We start from the raw sequence: 18,353 nt of genomic DNA, 5'->3' as shown, positions 1-18,353 counted from the left end.
TGGGATCTCTCGGGAAGGGGTGGAAGGAAAAAAAAAAAAAAAAAAAAAAAAAAAAAAAAAAGACAAGAAAACCGCAAAGCCGGGGTCCGCCGGCGCCTGCCCCGGGCCCGCGGTAACGGCGCGGCCACGACCACACACGCCTTCCCTGCGCCGGGCCGCTGGCCCTTTAAATGCCGGCGGGCGGCCCGTGCCGCCGCTGGCTGGGAGACCCCGCGCCTCCAGTGAGAGGTGAAACCAAGATGGCGGCCGCGCAGTGACTGAGGCGGAGTCGGGGCCGGAGGGAGCCGGGCCGCACTAGCCGCTGCCGATCGCCCCCTCCCTCCGCAGGGCACAGCGTTTCTCTGCTGGCCGGGCCGCCGAACGCCTGGAAGCGTAGCTACGTCGCAAGGCGCGCTGGGGAGTCGGGACTGAGCCGCCGCAGCACCGGGAGGAGGAGGAGGAGGAGGAGGAAGAAGAACATGGCGGCGGAGTCAGGCTGGGAGTGAAGCCGCCGCCTGCGACCGGAGCCCATGGAGAAGACGGGGCGCTGAGCTCGGCTGGCCGTTCACCCTGTCCCCGGACGGGCAGTATCTGCAGGCCCCGGGCAGCCCGGGCGGGAAGGAGGGCGGCTCCTTGGAGCCCCGCGCTGACGGACGGCGGAGCGAGGGGCTTCGGGCCTGGGCAGCTGCTGCACAATAGAGCCGGGCTACAGGCCGGGGCGAGCGGCCCCTCTCCCCCCTGCCTCCCTTCCTCTGATTCCCTCCGGCCTCACCAGCTTCCCCCCTGTTTTCCTCGGCAGGGCTCCGGCTTCCAGGAACGCTTGCTCCTGTCACGCTGGGCCGGCTGCAGTCCGCCGCCGCTTCCACTACCGTGGATCCCCTTCTCCTCCGGGATCCCTTCTTCGCCGCCTCTCCTGCCTGCCCTTCGCCCTGCAAAGAGCCTCTCTCCTCTCTGCGGCTCTCCCTGCCTAGGCTTACTCGCCTTTTGTGCAGCGTCTGACTGTACCTGAAGGAGCAGCTCCCCTTTTCACGTCTTCACCTCTCGTTTCTCCCTCTTTGCCAATCCTGTTACCCTCGATAATGAGGATCCCGTCGGGACGCTGAAGAGCAGTAAGAAGAGCTTGCTCGGTGTGCCCGTGTGGGGCTGCTGCCTTCTTTCCCGCTCCCCTCCCCTGAGGGGGGCCTGGCCCCCGACCAGCCTTCTGCTCCTCCAGCGACTGCCGGCCAGAGGGGTGGCTGCGGTGTGGCAGGCGGCAGGATGACGGACACCCGGCGGAGGGTGAAGGTTTACACGCTAAATGAGGACCGCCAGTGGGATGATCGAGGCACGGGGCATGTGTCCTCTTGCTACGTGGAGAGGCTCAAGGGCATGTCCCTGCTAGTCAGGGCAGAGAGTGATGGTAAGTGTGTACGGCTGAAGGTACGGTCTTTCCTCGTCCTACCCAGAAAAGGAGCTGGGTGTTGCTTTGTGTCGGTTGCGTTAATGTTTTGCTGCATAATTCAAATGGTATTCCTAAAAGCAAGTAAGCGCTAACCAGGGTTCGTTCGTGCTAGGCCAAGTGAAAGAAACAGAGGATTGCCATCAAGTGCGAGCATAGTGGGCACTTAGTGAATACACAGTGTTGCATGCAAAATGCGTTCTCTCGTCGCAGATCTTGCGTGCGTTTGGATAGCTACTGGTCTGGTTTCAAAACTGATCACTGGATCTTTCTGGAAGCGATCCCCTCATGAAAGTTGTTCAAAACTTAGATTTTGGTTTTTAGTATTTGTTTTTAGAAGATCGTTGGATGGCTAACACCCTTCTGTTTCCACCTGCCCTTTTCTTTGGTAGCTTTTAGACTTATGTAAGACATTCTAACAGATATCAACGGTTTTCAAAGTACAGTTATGGTAGTAAAGACAATACAATGGACAGAAAAGCATTTTCTGAGATGCCCTTTTTTTTTTTTAATGGAATGGGAGTACTCAGCCCTTCAGCAGTTCTAGGTCTTCCTGAAAATAAATTTAAAAAGATGGGTTATCAACTTCTTTCAAGGTTTCTGAGAGCATGTGTCAGTAGTATACGTTAAGTAGTAATATGTAGCCCTGTAGCTACATGTTTGGGCTAGTCTTGGCTATTGGTCAGTGAGTTCATGACTGCTGTGATCAGAGATTTTAAAATGTGTACTTCACAGTATTAGCCTTGTACCATTCTGCTTTTAAAATCTGTCCGTGCATGACTTATTACTTCGTTAGATGTATAGCTACTGTATTTAGTGACTTGTAGATCTAGTTGTAGCTTTTGACTGTCAACAGACCTTGTAATTTTATTTATTAAGTTTTTTTATTGCAGGAAGTAGGATGAGAAGCAACTTGAGAATCATTAATCCTTACTTTTTGGAAAGTTATGATAAACTGTACGATATGTAATCCCTACAGCAAAGATCATAAACTGATATGGAAGAATCAGTCATTTAAGGAGGATTTTGGTAATTGAGCTTTTGATAAGCCCCCAGAGATATCTTGTAGTTTTTTGATTATACTTTGAAAGGTTAAACTGACACCTGATGTTTATTTATTTCACAGTGAGGAAGATGCATTTAAACCTTGAGCAGCTTCATATTGCAAGAGAAAACATTCAAAATGGAAACAGATTTAGTTTAATTTCAACATGAGGGAATTAATAAAATTATCACTAAATTTTTTGGTTAATTTTTACAATATGTTTTGTTGTAGATACTGTCCTGGCTGTTGGGGGCATGTTTAAAAACTGTTATGTCTCCTATATATTAAAATTTTTCTGGTTTTTTTTTTTGTTTGTTTGTTTGTTTTTAATTATTTTTAGAAAAGAAATTGAAAGAACTGCAGTTCCTAACCTCCTTGTGAAGAAACAGCTCATTAAAACTAAAGCCCATTTATTAACTTTCATTGTGGTTCAGACTATTAGAACCTGAGTTGGACTGTTGTTGCCAGCTCACTTGTAAATAAATGAATGTCTGTAAGAAGGAACATACAAACTGGTATTAAAAACTAAAATTAAGTCATTACTTTATCTTGCATAGCTGAGATACTCTAATCAAAGCAGGAACTGTCTCCAACTTAAAAAACCACCAAATACACAGATATTTATGTGGTAGGATATACACTTTAGACCTCTGTCAGGCTGCATACTTTCTACTTCAAAGTATTGAATAATACACAGTTAAAATTCTTAATATAGTAGCTAGTATCAGTCCTGGGTAAATGTGCACTCTATTAATAGGCTAGTTTTTCTAACTTGCTTGTGTAGATACCTCATAAAATTTGATTTATATTTTGTTTACTCCCACTGTCTGTTGTTTGTGGGCTAATTTTGAAGGCAAATATGAAGGCAAAAATGTGAGCAAATGATTTGGAAAAAGGTAATGCCATACCTCTGGTTTATATACTGTGCAGTTTGTGTTTCCTTGCATGCTTTTGTAAATAATTGAAATAGTTGACTGTGACTTTTAGCTTTTTTGCAGTTAACAAAGACCTACGAGTAGTATGAACTGAGTAGCAGAACTGACCTGTACACCATTTGTCTCCGTGTTTCCATTGCATTCTTGTATTGTCTTTCTTTGTCAGCTCCTCCTCTTTGCACAATGAAACTTCTTCCTTCCTGCATTTCTAAAGCAGCTTTTCCTAGCCTTTGAGCTGAGATTCATCCTGTGTACACTGGCATATTCTTACTGACTTACTCCAGGAAGCTGACAGAAAACCTTGGGATCTGCCTGGAGGTGAAGGCTCCATTTCCTGAGTAGGGGAGGTCCTGGGGGTATGAGCAGTAGTTCTTTATGTGTGTGGGAAATTCCCGCTCCTGTTAAAGGGCCAGTTTGGCTGTGCACGCATCAACAGCACAATTACCAGTGGTTTCTTGGGCTGACCGTGTGGGCTAGCACATGGTTCAGTGTTTGGATTTTGCAGCTGTGACTTGTTGTAGGAGGCTGCTTTACAAGTGGTTGAGATTTTATAGTAGCCAGGGTGTACAGATAAGAGAAGTACAATCAGTATGCCACATCCAATGTAAGCTGTTCATTTGGAAGTGGAGTAATAAGAATTGAGTAAGAGGGGTTTTTATCTGTAGGAGTGGTTTTTTTTTTAACTTGTACTGGTGTTTAACACAATCATAAAATAAAATAATTTAGAGTAAATGAGTGAGTTGTTTTGCTGGCTGCATGTCTAATGTTGCCAGGCACTAAACTGGTAAGAGTCATTGCAGACAATCTGGAATAATCAATTTTAGAACAGAAATACTGCTTTCATACCAGGTATATTACACTTTGAAGCATGAAACTAATTTTTTTACACTATAATAGCTATTCACTTTTTATTTAAAACCCTGAAAAGTTTCTCTGTGTGATTCCTAGTTGTAATGAATTCTACTTGAATTGCAGCAGAGCAAGAGTGAAATATTTTCTTAGAAATTATTACCTACCATGTGAGTCTGTGAGTAATCAGAAATTTTTGATTTCTTACCCATTTATGACATGGTGTTTTAAGCTACTGTGGCCTGCTTTATTCTTAAAATGTCTTTGTGCTTCTTGGGCTTTACTGCATGGTTTTAGATCACCTTTTAATTCTGAGCCCAGATGACTGAAGTGACCTCTAAAGTGAACATTTCTTTCCAGTAATTTGTGTTAATTTGAAAGCTTAAACCTTTAATTAAAACTTACTGATCTTGTATCTAAAGTTTTTGACAAGTGAAAGTTAACCCCTCCGTTGCAGGCCGTATTTGTGAGCTCTCATTTTCGTTCAGCAGTTGTCCTTTGCTGCTTATGAAGTCTGTGTGTTTATGACTTCTGCCACAGGGCAAGCACCTATCCTTGGTGTTTCTGTAGTGCAGGTGTCAGTAAACCTGTACAACTGGCAGGCTTAGATCAAACTTGACTTAAGTTTTTTTTACCTTGTTTAAACTTAAGGGACTAATTTTATTGACTTGTTTTTAGGTAAGCAACACAGTATTTATTTTAGATCAAAATGAAAAAAAGCATGGGGGAAGATGACTTAGGGTTTTTTTGTTTCTTTTCTCCCCTTTCCTTAATATTTGGGTTTGTCCCTCCAGAAGTGTCTTAGACTCAGGAATATTCTCTTGGAATTGTAGAACACTTTCTTGGGCCTCCGTTTGAGCTGTTTCTTGAGTTTCTGAGGATTAGTTTTTGTGATTGGGTTGCAGCAGAACTGATTGCAGAACTTAAACCTCTGTGTGCATCTTGCAAGAAGCAGCTCTTGAATTGAAACTTTCATTGAAATGTAAACATGTTTATACTGGTGAGGGGTGACGAGAAGCATTTTTTTTTCTGTTTTTGAGGAAGACTCCATGTAACAGTTTGGTGGGAGAGCAGCAGTGTGCCATATTAACTGGTCTCTTCTGTTTGCATGTTTGTAAACAAAGCTGCAAATTTGCTGTTTAAGACTGTTGAATTGGGATATTTGATGTCTCTAAATATAATTGAAAACAGCATTGAATATCTGTATGTAATAATCTCTTTTGAGCAAGTCTTTCCCTATACACACATTCCTTCTGCAGCACAGAATGATGTTTTCTACTAACAGAACCCCAGCTGTGCTGTATTGCATTACAGTGACAGGTAATAGAATTCTGCAAGTCAGCTTTCTTCTTTATAGGTGGCTTCAGATTTTTTTTTTGGCTTCAGTATTTTACCTTTATAAACTAATTCACGGCTGTAATTTAAAAAAAAACTAGATCTGCATCATTTTGGAGAATTTACTAAAAACACAGTGTGCATTAAGGTGAGTTTTCAGCTCTTACATAACTTTGAATAGAATTATTGGGTCAATGAAGATGAAATTTTGTGGGTGTATTTTTATGTTGGTGTATTTAGACTGGATAGTCTTAACATTTTCTAGGATAGTACAAATGGAAAAATGCCTACATAGAAAGTAATACTTGTGATAAAAACTTCTCAAACAAGTGATAATGACTTTGAGTGGAAGTTTATTTGTGGTGTGTTGTATTTCTGTAAACTTTTTCTAAAGAATATATCTGTGTTTCAGCCATGTGTTACTGCTGCCTTATTTCCACGTGCAAGTAACAAAGACTTAACATTGCTATTACCAGGAGGGGCCTGATCCTGTAAAATTTAGTATATGAAATAAACTCACTGAATTAACTAGTAGATTAGTCACTGATCTTTGACTTGTTGAACCCTTTTTGGGGAAATTATTGCACAAATGGAGCATCATATTCTCCAGAAGGATAGATTTGGGGTAGTTATTAGTTATAGAGCACAATTTAACTTTCAGTATGTTTCTATCACCAGATCAATATTATTCTACTTACTGTCCAAGATTGTGAGGAATGAGTTGAATCCTGTGGTAGTGAGAAGCAATTCAATCCTTAAAAAGCTTGATTTGTCTTTTTTGCAAGCATCGGGTTTAGGAGAGAAGAAGAAATGCTCTTTTTTGATAAATCTAGTAAAAAGTCATTCTCTATGGTCTGCTTCTAGCTTAGAAAATGAAGTGTCTGCATTCAATTGTTTTCAATTTTTTTAAATAGTATTTTGTCAAACATGACATTTATGTTATGTATGATACTATTCTAATGTTGGAATTTAGATCTGTGTTCAGCCATTAAAATATGATGTTGAAATTTTCAATTACTTTTGATTCCTGGAAGATTCTATGTCATACTTGCTGGTATTAAATATTTCTAGACAGTAAAGACTTTCTAGAAGTTTGTCTGCCACTTTAACTAATATTCTAAGTCTTCATGTAGTAGAAGCTGGGACTTCGAAAGCATGACTGACTCTGTGTGTCTGATGATTGTAAAAAGGAAATGCTGGGTTTAGATATTCTTTAGGCAAACCCTAAATTCGAAGCTCGGGACTATGGCCAAAGTTTGAGCAATTCATTGGATCCATCTGTAAACCTCCCCTTAGATGTTTTCCTTCTCTGTCCTGCTCTATGGTTTGTGATTGTTTTTTTCTTCAGTTATGCACTTTACACTTAAGCAAATAAGCTGTTTTGGTAGCAGAGCTGATGCGTGTCCGAAAACTGGAAAAACTAAAAAAAACTGAATAGCATATTTGGGCTTGAGGCAAGAGAGCTTTTCCTGTGTGTCTTGTTTTCCCTTGAAGGGGTATTTATTTCAGTTTTGTTGTTGAATTGTATTGGGTGTGTAAACAGCTTTTATCCAAGAGCAGTTGAGACAGGGTGATAGCTTCTCAAGCCAACTTCAGTAGTGAAAGCTGCCTCTTGTAGAGCAACAGACTTAGAAATTGGGAACGAGCAGCCTTCACAGGTACATTAATTTGAGAAAAGTACTTAATTGTATCTGATGATCACATACATAGTAAGTTAGTGGATATAAAAATCATTGGTAAAGCTTCTAAATTTGTCAGGTAGTAACCTTTCTTATCAGACAGCAGAATGTTCTGATAGTTCTGTAATTCTTTAATGATGCACCAGTGTTGATACAGAGCAAGCGAAGTTCTGTGATCCGGTTCTTCCGTCTCTTCTTCACATCCCCAGCCTAACATCTTCATCAGTGTCAGAGGGATCGCGTGCCCCTCAGCAGTTCTGCAGGTGGCACCGAGCTGCTGTGGTGTGCTTGACATGCCTGAGGGATAGGATGCCATCCACATGGACCCACGAGCCCTGAGAAGTGTGTGAGCCTCAGGAGGTGCAAGGTGCTGCACCTGGGTCAGGGCAGCCCCCGGTATCAGTCCAGGCTAGGGAATGAACAGATGGAGAGCAGCCCATATTTTAGTAACAGATTTGTCTTAGAACTATAGTGATGGAACTGAGATGTTAACACTTTCCTTAAAGTTTGGCCATTTCTTAAAGCCTCAGTTTAACAAGGTAAGTAAATGGAGAAATGCCACTTTAAAGGGCTGCTTGCAGCCTTACATTTTAATTATATGATTGACAGTGCAAGTTAATTTATCAGTATTTCTTCGTGTAAGCTGAGTGAAGCTCTGCAGATAGGTAAGTTTAAGTCATGCACTGGCACTAGTGCAGCTGAGTAGCAAGGTTGATGAGGGAAGTGATTGGTCCAAGAATAAAATCTGTTTAAAAGTTGTTTTTGCATAGATCAACACTTTGGATTGTTTAAATGTGACACAAGAATGCCAACATGCAAAAGCAAGGGAAAGAAGACACAGACATGAGGATGGAATTGTTGTTCTGTGTCTTAAATCAGAAAACCTGCTGTGAAACCATTGTTCCTGAGTTTGTGTGAAGTTTTCTGGTATTAGCAGTCACAGTGGTTACTGTTCTAAGCATTAGTTTCTAGATATGCTTCCCAGTAAAACAAGTGTTTCAGCTAACCTTTAAGAACAAATACCCCACAATTAGAATTTTCACACAAAACAACCGTAAGTAATCTCTGGAATGCAGTTGTGATATTTTTGGTGTGCTGACTTTCAGACTTCATCATGTCTAAAAAATTTTATGTAAAAAAGTCATTACTCAGAAAAAGAAAGGTTTAAAATTCAGTCCTCAGAGCTTTATTCTGTACTGTGTGAACAGTATCTCTTCAGGGTTAAGGTACTTATTGTTGCTCACGGAAAGAATGATCAGAAAATTCATGTGGAGGGTAAAATTTTGGCACACATATAAATAAGTGCAACTTTTTTTTTTCTAGGTTCTCTTCTTTTGGAGTCCAAAATTAATCCGAACACTGCGTACCAGAAGCAACAGGTAAATGTACTTTTCTTTTCCTCATGTTTAAAGGCAGAGTCTTTAATGGTATACAACCAACACCGTAGCAATATAGTAATTTTTTTGCCTCTTGCAAGTTATATTTTATGTTCTTGTGCCAGAAATAGGCAAAGTAGTTTGCACCATTTTTGTGCATTACATGATCGTGTGTTATTTCTCTGCATTTTTGGTGAAGTTATACAGATAAATTGCACTCTGTTTTGCACCAGAAACTGCTTTGGGAGAGACAGTCAAAACGTAGTTGGGAAAATCACAAAGTAGCTGAGGTTCCTGAGAGTTGTAGTATCTGAAACTTAGTATCATCTGGCTGTTTTCTTCTTTACATTTCAGATGCTTTAACTTTAAATGTATTTTTATTCAGGGAAAGACTAGAAGGCTTTAAAGTTATTTACATGTTTGCCTTTGTTTGTCTTTTACTTAGAAGGTGGGTATGCATTACTATTGCTCCAGAGCATTCTGTGCTCATAAAAGCACCTTCTCACCTTTAGTTTGCACATTGCTTCGATTATTTAAACCATACACTGTGAGCCCCTAAAGAATGCTCCTGAGATGAGTGAGAAGTGAACTGTGTAGACTTTGTACTTTAGTTGCTGTGCTTGTTTCATGGATGTTGGGAATTGCCTTTGCAGGTTTAAAAATGCTGAACCAGATTGTATTTTGTTGCCTGTTTGGTCAGCTCAGGCTTGTTAAAATCTTGTCAAGTACAGTTAATGTATTAAAATACTCTTCAGTCTTTCACCTTTAATAGCTTATCACAGGCATGGACATACTGTTGTTTTGTTCACAGGCAGTCCCAGTAGTTGTGTCACTGCGGCTGTTTGTAGAATTGTATTTTGAGCTGAATGGGGAGAACCAGTGTGGGCTAAAAATGGCCTTTCTTGAAAAATTTTACCTGTATCAGTCTCCTGATGCATTCACAGTGCACTGTATAAGCAGTTGATACTGAACAACTGATAAGGGCAGTGTGGGTCTGGAGGGTCAATTCCAGGGAGTAAGGACAAGACCAGCGAAAATGCTAAGCAGACTAAGTTTTAGCTGTAATCCTGACCAGCTTGAGGTCATGGTTCTGTGATAAACTTGAGCTTTAAAACTCCTGAAGTGACACTGAATATTTCACAGCTCTATGGCATAAAGTGCTGATCTGGTGCAAGCTTGCTTTGCTGGCTTAAATCGGTTAAGAGAGCACTGAGGGGTGAGTTTTGTACCAGTAGACTTTGTGCCACATCAGACGTGAAACCTACTTCAAGGAGGCATAAAATTGCAGGATTGGAGCAAACCAGCAGATGTGCCAGTCAGTATAACAGCATTTCGTGCTCCAGGTCAGACATACATTGTAATCTAGTGTTGCATTAATCGTACTGGTCATTGTGAAAACATGGTTAGAGAAGTAAAATAATTAACATGAATCTCGTCAGAGCAGCTCTGTACATTCTCTGTGCTGGAGAAGGAAAAGTGCTGTTTATAAAGCTTTCAGATGCTGCGTAGACAGAAATTTATATTTGCAGATGGATTGTTCATATTTAACCAAACCAGTTTCTAATATAAATTGAATATGAGGCTCCGCTCTGAGCCTTAGAAATATCAAATGTTTCTTGGTGTGTGTATTAAATCTGCTCTGTAGCCTGTTTTCTTTCATGGGAGGCCTACTTATCCTTTCCCTTAGCAAAAGGCAAGTTCAGAGTTTAAACGTGATTCTATATGAGCTAAGCTTGGAGCTTAGCAGCTGAAAGAATAGGTTTTTTTCCAGCTCTGCTCCTAGAACTCTGAACGGCTTAAACTTGCTAAACCACAAGAAATCAGCTTGGTACTTTAAATCCTTTTTCAAAAACTGGTAACTATCTTTGCTGGCAGAACTTTCAAACTACCTTACACAAGATCCATTGTGGAACTGAGATGGAAGAGTGAGTGAGATCTTTCTTTTTGACTGCAGGTCACTTGAGTGTCCTCACCACTAGTCAAATTGCAGCCCGAAATAAAAGACTTGCTTTTGAGCTTGCCTGCTGTTGTTAGTTGCACATAGATAATTTCAAAAAAAATCTCCCAGAAATCTAGGGCTTTAAACTTCAAAGTCACTGTGTAGTGTTATGATCTTACCAGGCTTTTATCTCAGAATTTTGTTGTGAGGATGAACCTATTTTAAGGGGTACATAGCAGTATCCATTTCTACTGTGAACACAGCATGCAGGTTGTGGACACTTTGAATATCTAATGGAATAAATGGATGGGTTCTGACTTTTGTCTGGGCTGACATGAGGTTTGTGAGAAGAAACAGTCTTATTGGGCTGACTGAAGCAATCTGTGGTTGGAAGCAAGGAGAGTTGTAATGTGTACCAAGCTCTTGGGGAACCTTGCTGTGCCTGTTGCTTTGGTTCCTTCAACAAAAGAGGCCTATAGATACCTTTGTGATAAACAGTGAAGTCCTTCCACTGGTGAAAGAACCTTCTGCCTATGCTGATCTGTTAGTGCTAGTGTGAAGTAGATGGTCTTGTTAATTGTTGATATCACAAATTATGCAATCTCATGGTTTACATATGTGTGTTTCAATAACTGCATAGCTTAGATAATTATTTATCAAAATACTAGTGCAAAGACCTGAGGACAAGTTTGCCTTGCTGCCTCTGTTCCCTTGGAAACTAAAGCCAGCAAAACCAACCAAACCCCCCCAAAAAAACCCCAACAAAAACTATACCTGTGAAGCTGAGCTTGTTAGTATGATTTTGTCCCAATTGTCTGCTTTATGTTGATGTTGAGTATTGAAAGCAGTGACTTCCCTTTGTGGTGGTAAATACAACTTTCTGCCTTTGGAGAGGAAGAGTACTTGGGAGATCTTGAGTCCTGCTCAGGGACTCATTTTTCATACATCAGCCTGAGATACTTTAGTTTGCACAGTCTACTTCTCAGTCTTCCCAGACTTACCTGCCATCTGGAGGTTTGAAATAATTCATTAAAGCATGAAATTCACAGACAGTCTTTTGACTACCTTTTCAGTAGTCTAATTAATTAGTCTGTCACAATGAAGAGTTGTTTTCTGTTATGTTCAAAAAGAAACATAGGTCTATATATCTGATTCTGCAACATAGAATTGCTACCAGTGGAAGTTCATTGATGCTCTGAACCATGCAGTTCCTGGCAAACTCATCACTGTTTATACTAGAACTAGAAAAAAGTAAGCTATATGAGGAAAAAAAGCTGGAAAGAAAACAACTTGAGAAACTAATGTCCTGTGGCTCAAAAAAAGGACTTAATATTTCTTAAGTTAAAGTACTATTTGTAGGCAGAAACTCCTTGAGAAAAAGCAAAATTTGCAGAGTGCAGTAACATGAGCACCTGATTTGTATTCTTGTTTACAGCTCTGTGTTAAGTTTTTTGGCATTTTTATTTTAAAATGTTATAGTAATGGTCCTGTAACTTTACCAGGGAATATTACTGGATTTAATTACTGGGTAAGTAGTAGCATTCACCTGTTGTGACGAACTCTCTGTGTGTGGAGACACGAGGCTTGACTCCATTTCAGAAGGCTGATTTATTATGTTATATATTATACTAAAATGCTGCATTAAAACTATACTAAAAGAACAGGGAGAAAAGAAAGATCAGAAGGCTACAAAGAACAGGAATAGAATAGAATGCATAACAAAACCCTGTGACTGCTCACAGCCTCGGCACAGGTGACTGTGACTGGTCATCAATTGGAAACAATCCACATGGACCAATGGAAGATGCACCTGTTGCATTCCACAGCAGCAGATAGTCATGGTTTCCATTTCTTTCCTGAGGCTCCCAGCTCTTCAGGAGGGGAAAAAATCCTAGGAAAGGATTTTTAATAAAATATTGTAGCTACATTCACCTTAAAAGCAAATTTTGCTTAGTAAGTGGAATTTAATTATACAAAGCATTGCTGGTCACACATGGAATACTTAGGTTTCTTTCTTGTTGTTGGTTATTTTCTTAATATTCTAGTAAAGGTAGAAGATATTTAATTGTGGGTTGGGGGGATTAAGGCATTGAAATTTGAGAATGTTAATGACAAAGATGCTGTTTTTTAAAGAAGTGATCCTTATACAGAAAAATGAATAATTGCACCAGTATATTAGGACAACACTATTTCCTACAGCAGCCCTAAATGATTAAAAGCCCCTCTATACACATAGCATTTACCTAGGGAGAAACCTGATACAGATGTGGATGGGGTAGAGCTTTTTGGTATATGTTTGCAGTGCTTTAAAAATAGAACAGTAAAGACTTGTATCCTCAGCTTTTTTAGATGCATCCATGTGCATCTTGTAACACAGTGATGAAGTATGTATTGCATCCCTTTCTGTGCCTGATACAAAGACTTGAATTATTTACAGCTTCCACTTACAGAGTCTTGCCTCTGCCCTAGAGGTGTCTTGTGTCCTTTGCTTTTGCAGTCTCTTTTCCAGTTCCTCACAAGAATAAAAAGCTAAAATTCATCCAGAGTACTGTCTACTAGCTGTGTATCATGAAGGTGGCCATTCTTGAATAAAGGAGAGCAGACTTATTAATAAGCCAAGTTTTGAAACTATCCAAAAGGGCACTGACCGAATGCTCAGAGAAGATGAACTTCGCACCTTTGCTGTCATGACAAGCAAGCCAACAGTGAAACTATTACAATAAAATTTGTGCATATTGTAGCTAAGATAGTAGTAAGGAAGAGTGTGTGGCTTTGTGGGGTGAGGGGATAAACAAGGGGAAGGGTGGGCTGCTCTTGGGTTTGGGGTGGGGCTCATTTCTTGTAAATTAACATAGGTTTCTTTTCCTTCATTTCTGTTTTCCTGTGTATTTTGATTTTTCTGCTTTTGCTGAGTTTCCTGGCTTAGGGACAAATTAGGGAAGAAGCTTCCAGAGGGGTCCTTCTAGAAAGCAGATTCAAGCAGCCCTTCCCCCAGCTGATTGGGAAAAGATTTCCTTGGTGAAAAGTGGGGGAAAAACCGTTTATTTAACAAGCCAAGTATTCACAAGCATAAACATGAATAATATTAAACAATAAAACCTCTCTCTGTTCTGCAGAGATGGCAAATTCAGGAACTCCTTGTCATGAGGTGTAGCTTGGCTTGCTCAGTCTCTTATCAGTCCCTCCTGTGCAGGGAAATGCCGTGGCCTGGGCCACAGGTGTGAGCTCACGGTGTTCTTCTGGGTTTTCAGTCCAGAACAGGGCTGAGCAGTTCCAAGAAAAAGAAAGGCCACAGTCTGGGGAACATCTCAGCCTCAGCTAGCTAAAAACGAACTGAAAAGCAAAAGAGAGTTCTCTGCTACTTCTCTGTGCTGCAGACAACAGAGTCTGTGAGAGAGAAAAGCTGAAGCTCTTAGCTCTGTTTTGAATACAGCCACCTCAGACATTCCACCGCTGCTGCTTCTTCCCCCCTTCACTCTCAGATCTAGTTTAAGGGTGCAAAACTTAATTCTGGGTTAAACAGACAAATGAGGATACAATTCAGTATCATAAAGTCACCCCAGGACACTGAGTATGGCCAGTTAAGTCAAGTTTCTGCTGCAGAACTAATAAACTGATTTTATTCCATGTGATTCATGGGAATACAGCTATGAAATCACTAACTGAAAAGTTGTGTATGACTGTTGAGCTTTCACAGAAGCTAGTAGAACACATTCTGAGTATGCCTTTGACATGCTAATGAGTTTTTTGAATAAATTGTTAGCACATCCAGATAACCAGATTCTAGGTGAAAAAGTGCATGAAACCAAATGCAGAATTGAAACTTTATATTACATTACTTGGGTGGGTTCTTTTAGCTTGAAGATTGTGCCACGACCTACCACACTAACTTAAAAAGTCTGGGTAGTACACATAATTTATTTCATAAAGGGAAACCTGAAATTATGAAGCTGTACTTTTGATTGGAAGTATTTAGATAGCAAGATGCTGAAGGGTGGGTTGGCATGTCCAGGGAAGTGTCTGTGACTAAACAATGTAAGAAATCAGATGAGGCACTAGCAATCAGGCAGTCCAAGAGGGGAAGAGACAGCCTGGGTGTGTTGAACCTTCTGTGGGCCAGGAAAGTGTCATAAGCCTGAACCATGTGAGGGCTAATAGGAAGAGATTCATTTGCTTTTTAAGGCTGAAAGCAATAATTTATGAAATACTTAGTGAATTTAGGGCATCACTACTTCTTGAGTGTAGATTAAATCTCATAGAGCTGCAAAGAGAATGTTTTGGAGCTATGGAGAAGACCTGTCCCTGGACACAAACAGTAGTGAGAGTCCTTTGTCAAACAATGGCAGTTTTGTTAATTTAATCATAGCAGAGTCAAATCCTGTATGCTAGTTGCTCTGAAATTTTCATGATGAAATCCCAGAGCTTGCTTTGGAGATTTGTGTGAGTGCTGTACAAGACACCTACTAATAAGCTTTCTAATAGTTAATTAAAACTGATTTAATGTCTAGTAAAAGTTGACCTTTAGTGAGTGCTGTGGCAAGAACTTTAGACTGATAGTATGTATAAAGAACTTTTTACTCTTGAGGTAAGTCAGAAGCCTTTTAGCAATAGTTTCAAAAAAATAAAAAGTCATAGGGTAAATAGTAAACCCTATCCTTCTTCAGTGCAATTTTCACTGTTTCCTGGATTAAACCATTGCAGGTTAGCTTCTGAGGCATGATGTCTCAGATAAAACTGGAGCCCACAGCAGTGCCTCTGGAGAACCTCTGACTGACCAGAACTTGCTTCATGTGGGCTTGATGCAGCCAGCAGAGAGAAGCAGCACAATTGTATTCTCAGTTTTTGCCTCGGGCTGTGCCCTTACAAGAACTAGAGTGTACAAAGCTATCCTCCACCCACAGAAATGATTGTTACCTCTTTATGGGAATGTTAAGTACATAGATCTCCTAAAAGGAGGCCATACTCAGAACTTCTGGTTAAACTTTAAAATTTCCCATTTTATGTACATAGTCATAATGGGCACTATTATAAGAGGCAACAAATTCATGTAAATGGTCCTATGGAGACAGCAGATTTTGTCTAGGCTAAGATAGTGATGACATCTCCCACTGGCACTACTGCCAAGATATTTTTTTTTGCAAAGCAGCAAATGATTTTTCAGTCTTTGAGTAAGTTCATGAACTGTACATAAATAGCTCTTGAATATCACCGTATTTAAAAAAGATCTTGCCAAGAACTGTGATGCATCTTGAAAATATAAGGAGCTAGAATGCTGAGGTTGTCACAGAGAACTCGGTATAAGATCCTTCAATAATAAAACCTTTGTCCAGGTTTGTGGCAGATGACACAGTGTAGCTATGATTTAATACGGCTGTTTAATATTTTAATTCTTTACAAAGAACAAGATAAGAGAAATTTTAAGACATTTTAATTATCCCATCCAGTTCCTTGTGTGTAGATGCTGGTATTTTTATATGAAATGCAACAACAGAGGATGAGTCTGCCCTGTCGGAGCCAGAAATGCTGTTGTGAATCAAATGAAATTGAAGATTTTATGCTCATCAAGATGTAATGTGCAAGACTTACCTCCTTACCTCTCTAACCAATAGCCACTATTACTAAGCATATTTATCCTTACTCCTGTTTTCTCTTTGAATGGAGGAGGCAGTATTAAGACTTTTCAGTTGCTTTCTGGTAGTTCCAAGAAGTAATATTTGACATTTGGATGCAACAGATACTCCAGTTGCCTAGCTGAGAGATCCAGAGTACTTAGTGGACTCAACTTACACTGAGGAAATGTCAGATCAACTATGTACAAAGATTTCTTTCAATAAAATAAACAGAAAATAGACTGTTATTGATGTGTTCTTTTATCCTTAACTCCATCTAGAATTTCCTTCAGTCATTTCTTCATACATGTCTAAGACTTGTACTGTTCTTTTTTATGGTTATAAGCTTTGTAGGATTAACAAAATGAAATTATAGTCACAATTGTCTGCATTTAACAGTGAATTTAAGTTAGACAAAACTATATTGCACAACAGAGTGAAATGCTTTTTGTTTCATGTTCTCTTTTTAAAAGCCCTTTGATTCAAGAAAGGTTGTACAAACAAATACAGTTTACTAAAGATCCAGAGAGTAGCAATTGGTAGATTTCTGTTGAGGAGCCATAATAGGTGAAATCCTTCTGTGCTAAGACAACAGATGCTAATAATTTCAAATTTTAATGTTGGCAGTTGGAAAACACTTTTCTAATACTGATAAAACAAACTCGAAGATGATTGTTCTACTACTCAGATGATTTCTTTAAGCAATTTTTTGTTTTGTTTTCCAAAGAAGAAAAAACTAAAGAAAAAAATCAGACTGTATGGAGGTGTGAACTTCCATGTTTAGTAGCAGATGATCTTGTTAAAGGGAAAACTTGCTGTGCTATGGCCAAATAAACTTTTCTACATCTGTGACTCTAATTTTCAAAAGCGGGTTTAACTTTCTATCTTCTCTTTCATTTTTCTCTCCCTGCCGTCCTTTCCGTGTCTTGATCTGTTGCTGGATTTTATTCAGAGACTCAGAGACTTGTTGATTGAACTTAAGCAGTTAGTGTAAATAGCACTGGCCATAAGAGTGTACTTTTAGTCATTTCCCGATTGTTAGTTGTGTTCTTTATCAAGAAGAAAATACATTTTGGTCTTTTGGAAATGACTTACTTAGAAATTACCCACTTTCACCTGGATGGAAATGTAGTTAGATGGGAATGTTGCAAGTTCTACTAGTATCTACTTAAAATTTGGTGTTAGGGTTGCTTGTTTTTTTTTAAATTGAATCAGCTCTACTCAGTGTGAAGCTAAGTAGAGAGTGGCCTTGGAAATTACTGCAGTAGAAATACAGTTGGAGATATAAATGTATTGGAATTTGAACCTCATACCTATACTTAATATGCAGTAAGGTGCATACTGTTTTTTAAAGATGGTAAAGAGAAAAACTTTTTCTTTTGGACCTTCACTTCTCAGATTTTTGCAAACTGATTTTTTTTTTTTCCTCTGTTGAGGTCAGCAGTACCAGGTGCTGTCAATCTGTTATTACCAGAGAATTTGCTCCATGACCTGTTTTGTGGAGAATAAACTATTAATTATGATTTTTTTCTTCCTTTTATATTTTGGAGGTGGTCTTCCTAAATCCCTTTCTTCTGTGTACCACCTCTTCCTCAACCCTTTGGAAAAGGAAAAGGTAAACTATTTGCCATTTACAAAGTAAAGCCATTAGTGCCTCTGAAGCAGTATAGCTGCTCTGGTAATGGCAAATTGATTATATTGTATTGCTTGACAATCCCGTTGGAGCTGGCTGATTGTGCTGTTTAGATTACAGTTTAGTTTAAGGTGTTTTCTAGTAAGTGCATATCAAAATCTAAATGTAAGGTTTCTTTTTATTGTCACTATTCATTTTAATATCACTCTGAGCAAAATCTGTACTTAATGAAGAAGAAATTCTGTATTTTATGTATAAGAAAAGATTTTCATGTCTCTTGTCCTGGTGAGTGAATGCATGGTTTAGCACTTGGCTGAAATAATGCAGTTTCATGGAGCTATGTGTATTTACTGTGGCTATATTTCAGCTGTTACAGGAAGGCAAAAGACTAACAGTAAAACTCAATTCAATACATGAAAACAATGCTGATTTTATTTTCTTCTTTTATTAATTGAGTTTTATTTTCTATTTAGTTATTCTTAGAGTTATTTAGTAGACTCTCTGTGAACTACTTCATCAAATACCTTGTCAGTGTG

The 18,353-nt window shown here is 39.5% G+C and overlaps 1 protein-coding gene across 1 annotated transcript in view; it reads left to right on the top strand.

Annotated features, from left to right (window-relative positions):
* The first annotated feature begins 213 nt into the window (after positions 1–213).
* Positions 214–18,353, top strand: part of PPP4R3A (protein phosphatase 4 regulatory subunit 3A) — a 42,326-nt gene continuing 24,186 nt past the window's right edge. Inside the window, exons 1-2 of the mRNA XM_041416344.1 lie at positions 214–1,378; positions 8,584–8,639. Coding sequence (XP_041272278.1) covers positions 1,237–1,378; positions 8,584–8,639 — 198 coding nt within the window. The 5' untranslated portion in view covers positions 214–1,236. The remainder of the gene's footprint in view (positions 1,379–8,583; positions 8,640–18,353) is intronic.

Source organism: Onychostruthus taczanowskii, unplaced genomic scaffold, assembly GCF_017590055.1.
Source record: "Onychostruthus taczanowskii isolate IOZ18803 unplaced genomic scaffold, ASM1759005v1 scaffold1, whole genome shotgun sequence".
NCBI lineage: Eukaryota > Metazoa > Chordata > Aves > Passeriformes > Passeridae > Onychostruthus > Onychostruthus taczanowskii.
The sequence above is the reverse complement of the archived record's forward strand: the minus strand, read 5'-3'. Positions and strand labels throughout refer to the sequence as shown.